This window comes from Pseudopipra pipra, chromosome 3 (assembly GCF_036250125.1).
Source record: "Pseudopipra pipra isolate bDixPip1 chromosome 3, bDixPip1.hap1, whole genome shotgun sequence".
In the NCBI taxonomy this organism is placed as follows: Eukaryota; Metazoa; Chordata; class Aves; order Passeriformes; family Pipridae; genus Pseudopipra; species Pseudopipra pipra.
The window spans coordinates 61,617,217-61,631,817 of NC_087551.1; the positions used below are offsets into that span (position 1 = coordinate 61,617,217).

At 36.5% G+C, this 14,601-nt stretch overlaps 1 protein-coding gene across 1 annotated transcript in view; it reads left to right on the plus strand.

The window, feature by feature from the left end:
- The window catches only part of LOC135411661 (vesicular inhibitory amino acid transporter-like), a 30,659-nt gene extending 19,287 nt beyond the window's left edge, over positions 1 to 11,372 (plus strand). Inside the window, exon 2 of the mRNA XM_064649532.1 lies at positions 5,163 to 11,372. Coding sequence (XP_064505602.1) covers positions 5,163 to 6,314 — 1,152 coding nt within the window. The 3' untranslated portion in view covers positions 6,315 to 11,372. The remainder of the gene's footprint in view (positions 1 to 5,162) is intronic.
- Positions 11,373 to 14,601: the final 3,229 nt, after the last annotated feature.

A 14,601-nucleotide genomic window follows, 5' to 3' on the forward strand; every position in this document is an offset into this window, starting at 1 on the left:
ATGCCTCAACTCTGACTGTGATTTGATCTTCTTTACTTTTTAATTACCTTTTAATTTGTTTTTTTTTTTTTTTCAAAATGTCATATTTCAGGGTAAAACAATTTATAACGTGAAATATTTTACTTGGGACTAGAAAGTCTTAAAACTGAATTTTGATTTTTTTATGTATTTTTCTCAGAGTGCTTGGCTGTGCTCATTTATCATTTTTCTAAATCCATTTTATTCCTTGGGGAGGTGCTTGCCCTGAGGTGAAGGAGTATGATAGAGGTATGATAGCAGAATGCCCATTTTTTGCATTCAGCACTGATCCAGATGTCAGGTATTTTTAAATAAGCAGCCAGTCTTGCTGGTATGAGAAATACACACATGTAGTATAAATATTTTAGTCAAACCATCAACAAAATATTTATTTTGATGTGCAGATGTAATTTGGAAATCCTGTTCTGCTTGTTGTTTTGTATTGTAGGTGGATTGGTGATTCCTGGTGGTACTTATACTTGGATGCTTCCTCTTGGGGATATTCTGACAAGGTGAATAGATAGCTGCTGTCTGAGCCTGATATTTTCTTACATGCCCTTTCCACTCTTATCCTTGTTAGTTGAGCCCTCAGTCCTTCCTTGGCCCAGCTGCCCATGACTAAGTCTGCTCTGGGTGTTTGACAAGGACCCCTACCTAGACACATATTTGCTCATTGACAAAGAACAGTCCACTTCCATCCACAGTCTAGGGTGAGAATTTGGGTTCCTTTCCTATACCGGGTGGAGGGAGTGATGGCAAATAACACAACCACTCAAGCTGCTCAGTGACAGAGGACTGTTTCAAAAAGTTCACCTCCTCTGTCCCCAGATATGTCAGTGCTTTTTCCCTATGCTATTCTATTTTCTAAACAGATGACCTTAAAGCAGCATATTTAGAGGTAATGTATTTGACTTTGCTCTAGAACAGTTGGAAATAAAACTGCTCGGACAGGAACACTTTCCAGACAGAACCGCTGAAACTAAAAGCTGAGAGGCAATTTAGGGAACAATTTAGAGCAATTTAATTCCTTTTGCTGCTCATTTTTAACTGATGCCTCACTGCTAAGGCTGTCTATGCCATAATTTGGACATAAGAACACAGGATCAGAAGATTCAGTAAGAGCAAGTCCTGGGGCCAGACTGGACCCAATGTGCATTGACAAATGGTACAGGAAATACCTGAGTCCCTCTTCCACTAGCAAGGAATCAGTAAAAAACCATCATGCTCTGTCTGCATTCTGTGTGCACTCACTTCCCACGAAGGGGCACAACAGCCACTTTCAGCAACATTCGTGAAAGCATTTCTCTATGGAGGAGGAATTTTCCTCATCTGCAAGTCACTTTAAGCAATGCTCTAAGGTTGCTGAGGAGCTGCAAACCAGAGAATACAGATTGATGCCTGTACCTGTTATATTACATTGACAGCAAAATAAGAACTTACTAATGATATCTTTTTCTAAACTAAGCTATTCAAACTTGGCAATGTTCAGAAAATTTTCCTAACAGAAAGTATTGCTTCTGGAAAGGTAAGAACAGGAGAGCAAATACAAACTGAGTTTTGAAGTCTGACAGTGGGACTTTTGTTCTTTGAGTTCTTGTGGTCATCACTAACATTTTTGGCTATTTTGTAGAAATTTGCCAATGTGCTGATACATGAAACAACTTCTTCTTCCTTCTTTCTTCTTCTCCTTCTTCCTTTTCTTCCTTCTTCCTTCTTCCTTCTTTCTTCTTTCTTCTTTCTTCTTTCTTCTTTCTTCTTTCTTCTTCTTTCTTCTTCTCCTTCTCCTCCTCCTTCTTCTCCTCATTATTAAATAGAGAAACCATTTCTGACAAGGCAGGAAAAACACTGTCATTTCACCACATATATACTTAGTGCATTGGCATATTCAATGTTCTCTCAACTAACCATGCTCTATATCCAAAAAGCTGCAAAATCAGTTATGTCCACAATGTTTGCTTTCTATTAGTAATTGAGAGCTGAAGTTTACACACTCTGGGAAATAGACATCAAAGATGTCAGAAGCTTACAATTTCCGTAGAAATGTCCAATTTGTAAATACTAAAGTCTAAACTTGAAATTGACAACCACTGATACATAATTTTAAGATCGAGTATATAGAGACAAAAATGGGTTTGTTTAATAAGGTCTGAATTCACAAGATGAAAAAAAAATCAGCCCCAAAACCCCCGCTATCATCCTGTGGTCTGTGTTAGATACTGAATTAAATTATTTGATATGAACTACGGCAAGGAGATGTTAAAATTTGGAATTATGTTATGCTCTGATTAAATTAACAATTAAGCATGGAAAAGCAGACACCTGTGGTCAGGACTGTAAATGACTGTCTAAAGCAATAACCTCTCTCAAAGTCTTCTGTTTTGGTTTAGGTTGAGACTAGTTGTATAAATGTTAATAGACTAAATTCAGCAGGGGAGAAGCCATTGTGTGGGTAAGGCCCATGCTGACAGTTACCTGCAGTTTAATTATACAGTGACCCTTTGGGTCAGCAGATACCGTTTTAAGTCCCAGTTGCAGGTTAAGCAGCAAAATAATAATGCTGTGAGTATAGAACAAATGAGATAAGCTTTATACAGACTGCAAGGAACTGAGAAAACATCATTGTTCTTATGTTAATATGGAAGATGACTCTATGTTTTTATCTTCCTGATTTTTTCATAGACTTGGTTTATTTGTGATGCTTTTAAAATCTATCTGTTATGTCAATCTTCCCCAAGGATTGTTTTCATAGGAAAGAAACCAAATTCAGTTCTTTAGGCAGCTATCTAACTTGCCAGTCAGTGAAAGCCATGATTAAAAATGGCATATCAAAAGCTGCTGTTACATATGTGCTACCTGCAGTCTGGAAACATCCAGACATCTAATCTTTTTATGAAAGTAGACTGTTAGATGGTAGAAATGGTACAATTTTGGACAATTCTGTGAAGTTCATGTACAAAAGAAATGCTAATTACACTTCAAGCTAATTGGGTCATGAGACCTGCATTAGAATGTAGATAAGACATTGAGCGGAGAGATTTGGGTGCCTAAATACCACAAGCTGCATAGCTGAACATCCCAGCTTCTAAATGAAATAGCATATGTGACTTACATAAAACAAATGCTGTAAATGAAGTCATGGAAAACAATGAAGAAAATACCTAGTCAATAACTTTATTATTATATCAGTAATAATAACTGAAGTACTTCTATTTCAAAATATAAAGGCATAGACCTTTTTAAGTGAAATTTACTAAGGCATATATTTAATATGATTTTTCCAGCTCTAAGTCAGCTAAAAGCTGAAGATATCTGCATCTAGAGTGAAGCCTGGTAAATTAGGCAGTGATGCTCTTTCATATGATGGGCACTCCATTTTTCTCATTGACTTAGAGAAGAAACACTGCTCTGATTCAAGGACTTCGAATCTTTCTTTTCTGGTTAATGTCCATCTCACAATCTCTCCAAAAAGGATTGCTATTTTGTGTCTGGAAGAGAAAGATAATACTTTTTTATACATTAATGATTATTTAGTGTTTGAAAAATTGCCTCTCTTCAGAGTCCTCCTAATGGATCAGGTGTGGACGTACCTGTATCACTTAGAAGTGGGGTGCTAGGTATAAACCGTACAAAGCTGAGACAAGCGCCCGCCTTCTTGATGAGCTCCCTCAGATCTGGGCTCCTACACTGCCTTCACAGAAACTGTTTGATGGGTATAAAACCTAAGAGAGTTGATAGAAAATACCAAAGGCAGAAGAATGCCTGAAACTCTGTTCCCCCACTCAGCCTTGTGCTCATGTTTGTAGATGGAAAAGTCTGAAATTAAGACGTAGACCACTAAACTCACCTCTTCTGCTTTGGCTGCAGTCAGTAGCACTGTCCACTCAATATGTGAGAGAAGAGTCCCCCCTTCTGTCAGGAGATCTGTTTCTGTCAGGGTTTTGCAGAGCAGATGGGGTTGCTCAGGTTTGGTCAGAAATAGAGTCTAGATGGGTTTGATGCAAATCAAGTCCTTCTGTCAGACCAGAATAGCAAACGTGAGCACAAATGCTCAGATTTCATCATGTTATGGGTGTGGTAAGAAATATTGAAGCAAAAATTTTAATTGTATTTTGTTTCCTCACTATCCTTCAGTCGTCATGAACAAAAATGCCTGACCAGTGTGACTAATGTGCATTTCTTAATTTCAGTTCTGTAGTATAAAAAGAGAAATGTCACCTTTCTTAAATTGGATCTTTTTATCAGTAACTATCATTCAAGGGTTTTTTGGGTTTTATTTTGATGGAAAAAACCACATAAAAGTGTAATTTGTCCTTTAATACAGAGAAGAAAGGGAGAAAAAGACAAAGAAATGCATACAGTGTTCTGCAAAACTAGAATGCCATGTTGTTGTGTTTTTTTCCCACTGGATAAAACAAGTAAAACTATGTTCCTTTCAGAAACTGTTTAGAGAAAAAAAAAGTCTATATGTCTTGCATGTATTTTTAAACATCCAAAGAAGTTTACACTTCTAGACGAAGAAGTCTAGAATCTCAGCTTTGAGAAAAATCACTTTAGCAGTGGACTTAGCAAGAGCAAAGGCCACATGAGGAAAACAGAAGCTGCAGAGGAAACACAAGTTTAGTCTGAAGCACTCTAATGCCATTTTCTCTCCAGAGGTCTGCTAACAACTTTTAGGCTAAAGACAACTGTCATTACTGGATCTATCTACACTGCTATTTTTAATTGGAATGAAACTCGCACAGATGATGCTACAGATGTTTAATTTTACTGATATTGAATCTCTTTCATTAGTATGTATGTTGACTGAATAACTAACTATGAACCTTCTTAAATGTGCTTCTAATCACATCAGCATTAAATATTAACTGGAAACCTGACTTTATCATTCAGTCACATTCTCTTTTTCCCAGCTTATCATTACGTGTGCTTTGATAGTAGCAGTTATTTTTGCTGATAATTTCATTTCTCATAAATAAACACATTTCTCATGATTGTTACTTACTTAGCTGAATCTAGCAGTACTTACAGCATGCAGCTAGGTGAAAACAATGTTCAATGGAGGAGAGGTTTGGGAGTGCAGCTTCTAGTAAACATTTTGCCTCAGGAATTATGTGCTATCTTTTCTTTCTCTTTTTCATTTTCAGGGAATATTTGTCCTAGGATTGCCGTATGCTCTCCTCCACAGTGGATACAGTGGCCTACTTCTTATTGTCTTGGCTGCAGCATTATGCTGTTACACAGGCAAAATTCTAATTGTTTGCTTGTATGAAGAAAATGAAGATGGGCAACTGGTAAGAGTGAGAGACACGTATGAAGATATTGCAAATGCCTGCTGCAAAAAGCTGTCTCCCAAACTAGGTGGCATAATTGTCAATGTGACCCAAGTGGTGGAACTGATCATGACATGTATTTTGTATCTGATTGTTAGTGGGAACTTGCTGTCACAGAGTTTTCCATACATAGCACTGACTGAGAAAACTTGGTCTGTAATTGCATTTGTTACTCTGTTACCTTGTGTATTTATCAGAACTCTCAAAATTGTTTCCAAACTCAGCCAGCTTTGCTCCTTGGTTCACTTTGTTATCATCCTTGTAGTGATGACTTACTGTCTTACACAAATACACCAGTGGTCCTGGGCAAAATTCAGACTCTCCATTGAGTTTGAGGACTTCTTGGTCTCCGTAGGAGTGATTATTTTCAGTTACACTTCGCAAATATTTCTTCCCACACTTGAAGGTAACATGAAAAACCCAGAGGAATTTAGGTGTATGCTGAATTGGACTCACTTTTTTGCCTGTGTCTTGAAAACAACCTTTGCACTGACTGCTTTCTTGACCTGGGGTGAAGAAACAAAGGAAGTTATTACAGACAACCTGCCATCATTTCTTAAAACACTTGTGAATTTATGTCTCTTAACCAAGGCTCTTCTTTCTTACCCTTTGCCCTTTTTTGCAGCCACAGAAATTGTGTATTCCTGTATTTCTAAAGGCAACCATTCCAATTACAGATCTCTATTACTTTTGCTGGGTGTAAGAGGCTCATTTCTCTTGTTAACTCTGCTGATGGCCATGTTTACACCACATTTTGCCCTGTTGATGGGTTTATCAGGCAGTGTAACAGGTGCTGCTATGACTTTTCTCCTTCCTTCTCTCTTCCATTTAAAACTTAAATGGAAAAAACTGTCCTTCTTAGAGAAATGTGCAGATATCTCTGTTTTTATTTTGGGCCTCCTTTGTAGCCTCGCAGGCATAGTTTGCTCAATAAAAGGGCTGCTTGAAGTATTTGGAGGAGTGTAAAAGATTTCCTGAAAGACAAATAAAGATCAAATCTTATTAATACTTTTTACTCTGTTAATCAGTATATAAGAAATTTTGTCACTAGGTAGAACTAAGCATGTGCTTAAAGATTTGCAGAGTCAAGGCTTCAACCGGAAAAGTATGTGGCTCTAAGCAAATTGGAAAATAACCTACAGAGCCAAAAAAGTACAAAACTAGACCTCTTTAAAATCTTGAGAAGAAAGATGTTGCAGATGGTTTAGCATGAAGATAATTTTAAAGTAATACTATATGGTTTTATTCATACATGACAGGCACATCCTAAAATTACTACTGCAACTGATTCCACCAATTGAACCAGAATTCTTCATAAGGTTACACGCTGTTCAGTCTCAAAGCTATCAAAACTAGCTTACAGGAAGTGAGTTACAGAGAACTATTATTGCAAATGGATGAAATATGATTTCACATTACTGGCAGAATGCAATTCAACATGTGAACAGAACAAATCAGTGAATTTTGTTTTATATGTAAGACAAATTCTACTACTTGTTTTTTAAATGAATAGGCAAAAAGAGAGCTCAGTTTAGAACACCTTTGAAAGCCTGCTTTTATCATGAGTTCAAATGGGAATGCAGTCACAGTAAAAGGGGCGTTCTAACAGCTCAAAGTCACAGAAAAGAGAACTTGTTCTGAAATAAGCTATAGCCAGTGACTGCAGAATTTCTTCAAGTCTAACTCCCAAGATTCATACCTCTGCAATGCACTTGTTCTATTGGTTGGGTTACAAGGAGTCTCGCTGGTAGCATGAAAAAGTTAACATGCAGTTCACTAATCCTCTTAAGCAGGAGATTTCTTTGATCTATGTATTTTATCTGATTCTATTAAAAGCTCAATGTAGTAAATCAAGCTCAATAAACAGTAACACAGTTAACTTCTTTTACAATTTGGTAGATCTTCAGATTTAAAAGATATTGGCTTAATGAAAATATCAAAATTGCAATGTATTTTACATTAATGATAAAACATTATGACAAGAAGCAATCCAATCAGAGTGCTCTAATGAATACATATTATCTTATTGCACTAAATCTCTGTTATATTAAGTAATTAAAGTAAAAATTTGGAAGAAGAAAGTGTGCATTTTTGTTATGAACAATTTCACACAACCTTCTACTGTGTCATGTGGAAAAGTCTTTACATGTCAACATAAGACTGGATGATAAACAGCCTAAGAGCAACTGCTTAACTAAACCATCTTGCTATGCAGTATCTTACTATTAATGCTTCTGTTCTGTATGAACAACAGTTTCCTCTCGAAGCTAATTTGCTGAATGATAAATAACATCCAATTAAACAAAACAGAGGAGTTTTGAAAAGCCTTGTATGTCACCCTGTTCCTTCCTTGTCTGCTAATGTATGCTTGTCATATGGAATAGTGACAAAAAGTTTATTAAAACAGATTAATTGCCTAATCCTAATGTTATGAAGAAAACTGTGGAAGTAACTAGTCTCTTAGAATTTTATTACTTCTTTTGTACAAGGGGTCAAATCTGCATTCAAATACACAACAATTTTATTGATATTAAAATTTGTGCTAGAGCAAATAGGAGGTATGTATTTCTAAAGAGACTTTTTATTTTTATGTAAAATGTCAAAAATACATTACTCACTGAAATAGTTGAAAGCTTATTATTACTCCTATGATGCAGTCAGAAGGATATTATTACTTGGATGATATTAATCAAAGGGTACCATTACTTTTTGTGTGGTGAAGCTTCATAGATAAACAAACATGCAGGACACTATTTTTTCTATTTATCCCGTATAAATCTCTGAGGACAGAGGGAGGTTGTCCAAAGATTCTTTGTTTTGCAAAGATTCTTTCAGTTACTTTGCTCAAAAACTCTCTCAAAAAAAAAAAAAAAAAAGAAAAGAAAAAAAGCGCCATTTTCCCCATCTCCTACTTCTATTAAATGTGTTTTGTCTCTAACTCTTCAGAAAATCTTGGGATTATCTCCATGCATTTGCCGATGAGAAAAGATTGAAAATGGGAAAAGCAATTTATTTGTATGGCAGTTTTAGAAATTCCCTGGCTCATCAGTGTGATTCAAAACTGGCTTTAGCTGGACTTTCTTCTCTCAGACTTTCCAAGAAGCCCATGCCAATTACTTTTGAGTCAAAGATGGCTATTCACCACTTAAAAATGATCTTACTTATGTAAGATCTTTTCTACAAGGATAAATTATTTCTGTTTTATAAGATATGTACTATTTTTGTCCTTATTTAATCATTTATATAATTCCTGTTAACATCAGGGAACAGCAAGGGCTATGATTAACAAGTAGATGCAACTGTAAATGCACAAAAGAGAAAGTCATCCAAGTGCAAGGCCTACAGAAGTCACTTGCAGAGATCACTAGATTAAGAGACAAAACATAGTTTTGTGGTCAATACTTGGCAATTTTGAAGAGTGCCATTGTTTGAGGAACACAAAAGATGTATGAGCTTCCCTTTGAAGCTATGGCCAGATATCTTGATGAGAAACTCTCTTCTGGGGTCAAGATTAAATGAAGCTCTCAACTTGGAAAGGCAGAGATACACACCCTACAGACCAAGCCTGAAAGTGGTGCTCAGCACACTACAAAGACAAAAATAAATATTCATGATGTAAGGTTAACTCACTGGATTTCATTTCCTAAAACACGCAATTGCATCTTTTTAGATAAAAACTTATTTCTGAATATTTTCCAATGGCAAAATTCTATTAATAGTATACATAAAATATTTGCAACCTTCTATATTAGACATTAAAATACCATCAATAGAATATGTTCAGAGGACCTGGAAAGGTAGTATGACTAGCAATTATGAACCAGGAAGAACTGCATTTATCTCTGTAATGTCTATTAGGAATTTTTGTCACTAAATTTACACTACCAATCATTAGAATCATTGAAGCTAGGAAACTAAAAGACTGATTAAACATTAATCTATTATTTTGGGCCACTCCTTGATTATTCATTGTAATATGATGGTGCTTTATCAAAATTAATTCTGAAAGCAAACAATGAACAGTAGTAAACATGAAGAAAATGCTAAGTAACAAATTATGTGTTGAAATAAAGCATTTGCTAACAGTCTTACTTCGTTTGTTTTGCCAGTAGAAGTATGAGCAAAGGAACCTGTTTCCTTTCAGCGACAGTAACACAGGCACTGCCCAAAATGCTTCTCCCATTTTGTAGAGATTGCAGTGTAAACACCAAACCCTACATTCCTACTTCCGACAGTAGTCATGCAGCTTTAAGTGAATCAGATTACTCTAAAATAAAAATATACGTTCAGCTAAGGCATCTGAGGAACTTCAAGTGTTTATTTATGAAGTCTTTTCAAAGCTTAAGTCTGAAATTAGAATGAAAACCTCACTCCCACTGACTCAGTGGGAATATAATCATTTACTTCAGTGTATCAAGGCTCTAACATCTACGGTCCATTAACAATACTTAATTTACACCAAAGCTTGGTCATCACTTTACTTCATTGCTGTAGTTTCTTTTCCACATTATTCCATCTTTTCTCTTTTTCCAGCAGTCAGATAAATGTTTTTCCTGCCGATGCTACTAAAATGTTACAGAGATGTCAGAAGAGCTATTGAAAGAGGCTCTTGAGGCTAACACTATTTCATTTACTCTTCATCCTTGATTGCTCACTTTATTTTTATTTTGTGAATTTTGAACTGCATGTACAAAATTCACTTCCCAGTAACTGGTTATTCTGAAAAAATGATTGTATAAAAATAGAACAAATAAGATATCCTGCAACTGTTTCATTAAATCAAGTTACAATTTTCATATTTCTTTTCAGAACTACAACATTTTAAAAACTGATAGCTGATTTATAGAAATAATTTATCCATTCTTCTAGATATTAATTATCTAGATGATATATTGGTCTTGGAAAACATTCATCTTCCAAAATCGAGTTGAAAAGGGAATGTATCTCAAAAATATTTTGATAGTATGATGAGATTTAGTTGTCTCGAGAGCTCATATGGGAAATAAAATGTTGGAAAATTTATTGTGTTCTTTAGCAGCTGACAATGAATTTGCAAATACACAGTCTAAAATCCACTTAAATATTTTGTCAACAGCTTAAGTGTTTGTCAAGCTGTTGCCACTTTGAAGTTAGCTGTTATTCATTCTTGCATGATGTCATTACCTTTTTATGTGGTCACCCCTCAAACTTCTAATATATTTGTCTTCACATTGCCTCTTTGAGGGATGGAAGTTCCAAAATCTTCATTTTACAGTTTTGAAACCAATACTCAGAACAGAGATGACACCAAAAGGGAATCCCAAGGAATGTCTAGGTTAATACTTGTCATTATACCATGCTTTCATGGTGATCCTGACAGTGAACACTTCTTTTTTTTTTCTCTCATTGATCCTTCATTTTATCTCCTTTGTCAGTTTGTGCCAGGATAACATGAAGGTATATAACACAGCAAGCAGCCCATTATGCAGCTTTAATATTTAACTGAAAGCTGCCTTTCCCATTTAACTTTTTTTTCTTTTAAGACAAAAAAATATGAAGTGATTCAGGAAAATTAAATATCTAAATAATTATATATAGAGAGACACAACAAGTGATACAAAAGAAAAAAGGCACATGGGAGACAAATTATAGACAGAGTAAATACAACACAGAAGGCAAAAGGGGAGATGAGGGAAAAAGTGTATTGATTGGAAGGGTAAAACTGAAAACTGACAAAAAGTCGAGAACAACTGAAAAAGGAGAAGAAAAACACAGAAGGGAAAAAGCTCAGAAGTAAAGAAGGGGAAGACAAAGTGGGGGAAATGGTTTGATGTGTTAGCGATATCATCTGTAAATATTTTCTACAATTTTGAACAAGCAGTAATTCAAGCTTTTCTAGTTAATGCAAGTCAATATATTCTGTGTGTGAACAGTTTTCATTTCTTTCACTTCCCCAAACCTCTTATGAATTCAAATCATTCTCATTTGTCTGGAACTACCTCTATGTTTAATGTTTTCTGTTACCCAAAGGAATTTGAAAAAATGCTAAATAAATACTGTTATAAACAAACTCTCTTTCTGTGTGTTCTTATCTATTCCTCTTCCTGACCTCTCCTACAGCATTGATTCAGAGATATGCACTGTTTCTAAGCAGTGATGCCTTGCAGCCCCAAAGCCAGGGCAAAAAGATATTAAAATGGGAAAAAAATTCTTACAATGACCACCTCAGAGGCTCTTTAGCACTTCGGGCCAGAAACAAAGCTAATATCCCTGCAGAATTCTCTGTCTGGAAATGGCTTAGATCCACTTATGTGCCTGGTAGCAAATTCCAGAGAAGCAAGAGTGGGAAAAAGCCAGCGCTGAGATGGCACTGCACTGTACGTCTGTTGTTCCTCAGGTGACTCAAGCAGTAAAATGGCAATTTCTACCAGCATACAAATTAAAGTATCCTTGTGAGCTCCTTCATGCATTAATAGAGACCTAATTAGCCTGTCAGTTCCCCCAAAACTGGGAATGTGGGGGAGCAAGATCCAGTTCCCTCCAGAAGTATGTAATACACCAGTGGGAGATCAGACTGCCTTTGGATGCAACACAACTACTAATCCAAATTCTGCATGGATGCTTCAGAGAAAAAGATTTGCTCCAACATCAAGAGGAGTTTTACTGTATGCTTTCTGTGCTAATGCCAAAGTGCTAATGATGACACAGAGAATGATAAGAGATCAAGGATTTATTAATAGCTAATCAAATAAATAAATGAAAAGGCGGATGGGATAATGGCCTTGAGGGACAAATTTGAAAGTGACTGGAGAAACAAAGTAGAGGAAGAAAAAAATTGAGTGAAGTGGAAATGAATTTGAAAGGTATAAAGTTAATCTTAATTTTCTTCTATGCAAAACTGAATATAATTTAAATCATAGCTGAAATTTAAGTATTCCATCAAGGTTATATCTTACCCTGATCTTCTGGCTTTGGTGATAGATTCGAAAGAGACTGTGTTCAATAATTAGGCCTTGCATCATGTTCTTGTGCCATGGGCTACCATTTACAATGATATTTACCCTTCCTACACAAAGCTCTTGACACCCACAAATTGTGTCTACTCAAAGTGGAAAGTAAAGCAAGAAACAAAACAAAAAAAAGTAAAGAAAAATAATAATTAGCGATGAATGCTGAGTGTGGCCTACCTTAGACCAGGAACCTGGAGAACACAGAACATAGGGCTAAGCCAACTGGTGGCCATATTGTTAGCACTTTAGCAATGATAATAATTTGCAATAATAATGTAATGGACAAAGATAGAGTGAAGGCAGAAGGATTAAAGGAGAGCACTCAGCATACATAAGCCATGCTGCATCTACTAAATTCCCAGTGCAGCTGCTTCAGGGACGCTAAGCCTCATGCAGACAGCTGCATCCCCTTGTTGCCATCTGTGGCTTCCATCTCTGGTGCTACTGCTCCTGACAACTTGCACAGTTGCAAAGGTCTAACCCTCCATCAGCAGAAAATATCTGTTCCCACACCTGCTTGCAGGGAGCATAGCTACCACCTGATCTATAGGACACAAGGGCTTTCCTGAGATTTCATCAGCTATTAACTAATCCTAGGAGTGATGGTTAGAGAGAGGAATGTCTTGCTGGCTGCGACATCAGATGGGAACACAGAGAAGGCATTAAGTTATCAGTTTTATTAGACAACACTAATCTCATTGGTACGGACTTGCTAACTACACTTCAGGAGAAAGTTTTATTACGAATGATGCAATAGGAATCTGAAATAGGTCAGTTTTTAAAGGTGGGTCAGTGTAAAACCATCCAAATTAAAGTGGGTGAACATTTCTGTGTTTCTAGAACTTCCGAAGCACTGATTTCCAAACAAAAATAGTGAAATAGATCAGAAACAGATGATTTATAAACACAACTCCCCTTCCTTCAGTCTCACCCTCAGTCCCACAAATTAAAGACTTACTGTCTTGAAATTAATTCAACTGTGTCCCCTTGCTCCCCAGAAAAAGACTTTCCCATCACAGTTAAGGCCCAGTGCGATGTCTACTCCTCGTTCTTCTTGGATAGACCCTCTTTCTCTGCTTGAACTCTTTGTCCCTGTCTCTCTCACTTGCGCATCACAAGCAACTCGCCTCTTGTCCATTTTTAGCACCTTTCAGAAAAGAAACCACTTTCCCAAACCTCTGCACACTGCTCATGACCTTGTGTAGCAGCCAGGGCAAGGGAAATATAAGCATGCAACCTTCTCTACTATTTCAGTATTGCTGGTTCAAGGTGCTGCTTTTACATGATAATCTACAAACAGATAACTAAACTAGTGGGAGGGCTAATGCAAGTGGTTGTTTGAATTAAAAAAAGAAAAAGAGTGCTCCCATCATCTTTCTAATAATATCAGTCACACAGCTTGCTATTGTTGGCACAACCTTAATCCTCTATGAATGGAAGACATGCAAAACAAGATAAGGTACTACCATATAAAATATGCCTGCTTTAGTTATTGTGGGTAAACCCATTTTGAGCTTGACAGTTTACATGTCACAGTGGCTCTGTGCATGAAACATGTGAGACCATCAGGCCCTAAAATACCAATTCAAATCAGTTAAGCATCATGCTTTCTCATGCTCTCAAACTCTGTCAGTCCCAAATAAAAATTTCAAAATATTAACATAATGAAAGTCTTATTATTAATCTTGCCATAATACAGCCATACAGAATGCTCTAGGCCAGTGCATAGTGTATCAATTGGGTCTGGAGTACAGTACAGTTCTTTTCAGAGCCCTGAAGCAGCATCAAACAGGATGAGAGGACACAAATCACAGGAGTTTTGAGAGTTGTTAAGACCACAAATCTCAAAGAGTGAAGGGCTGGATCAGAAGTTGTAAAGAAGTCCTATACTCCTAGGACGAACAATGTGAGCAGCTCTGAAGGACACTTCTTAAACGTCTAATGCAAAGCTTTATCCCTGATTGCTGTTCATCCAGGCTCAACTCGAAGATCCAACACCTCAAATATGCGTCAAGGCTACAATCTAAGATTTGCTTGTAGGTCTAACTTGTTTACTTCCCTGGGAAGTAAAAGACTGACCCTGATTTTCAATGACACTTCATCTATTTTAACTCAAGAATTTGGAAACATGATTATTTGACAAGATCATCAGTGGAAGGAAATGCAACACCCTACTTGCTGTTCAGCTTTTCTGTTAATGCAGCATTTTAGCCTAAGGCCTGATTAGGATTCTTTTAGGGTGATTGGACATGGTAAGCTCCTGG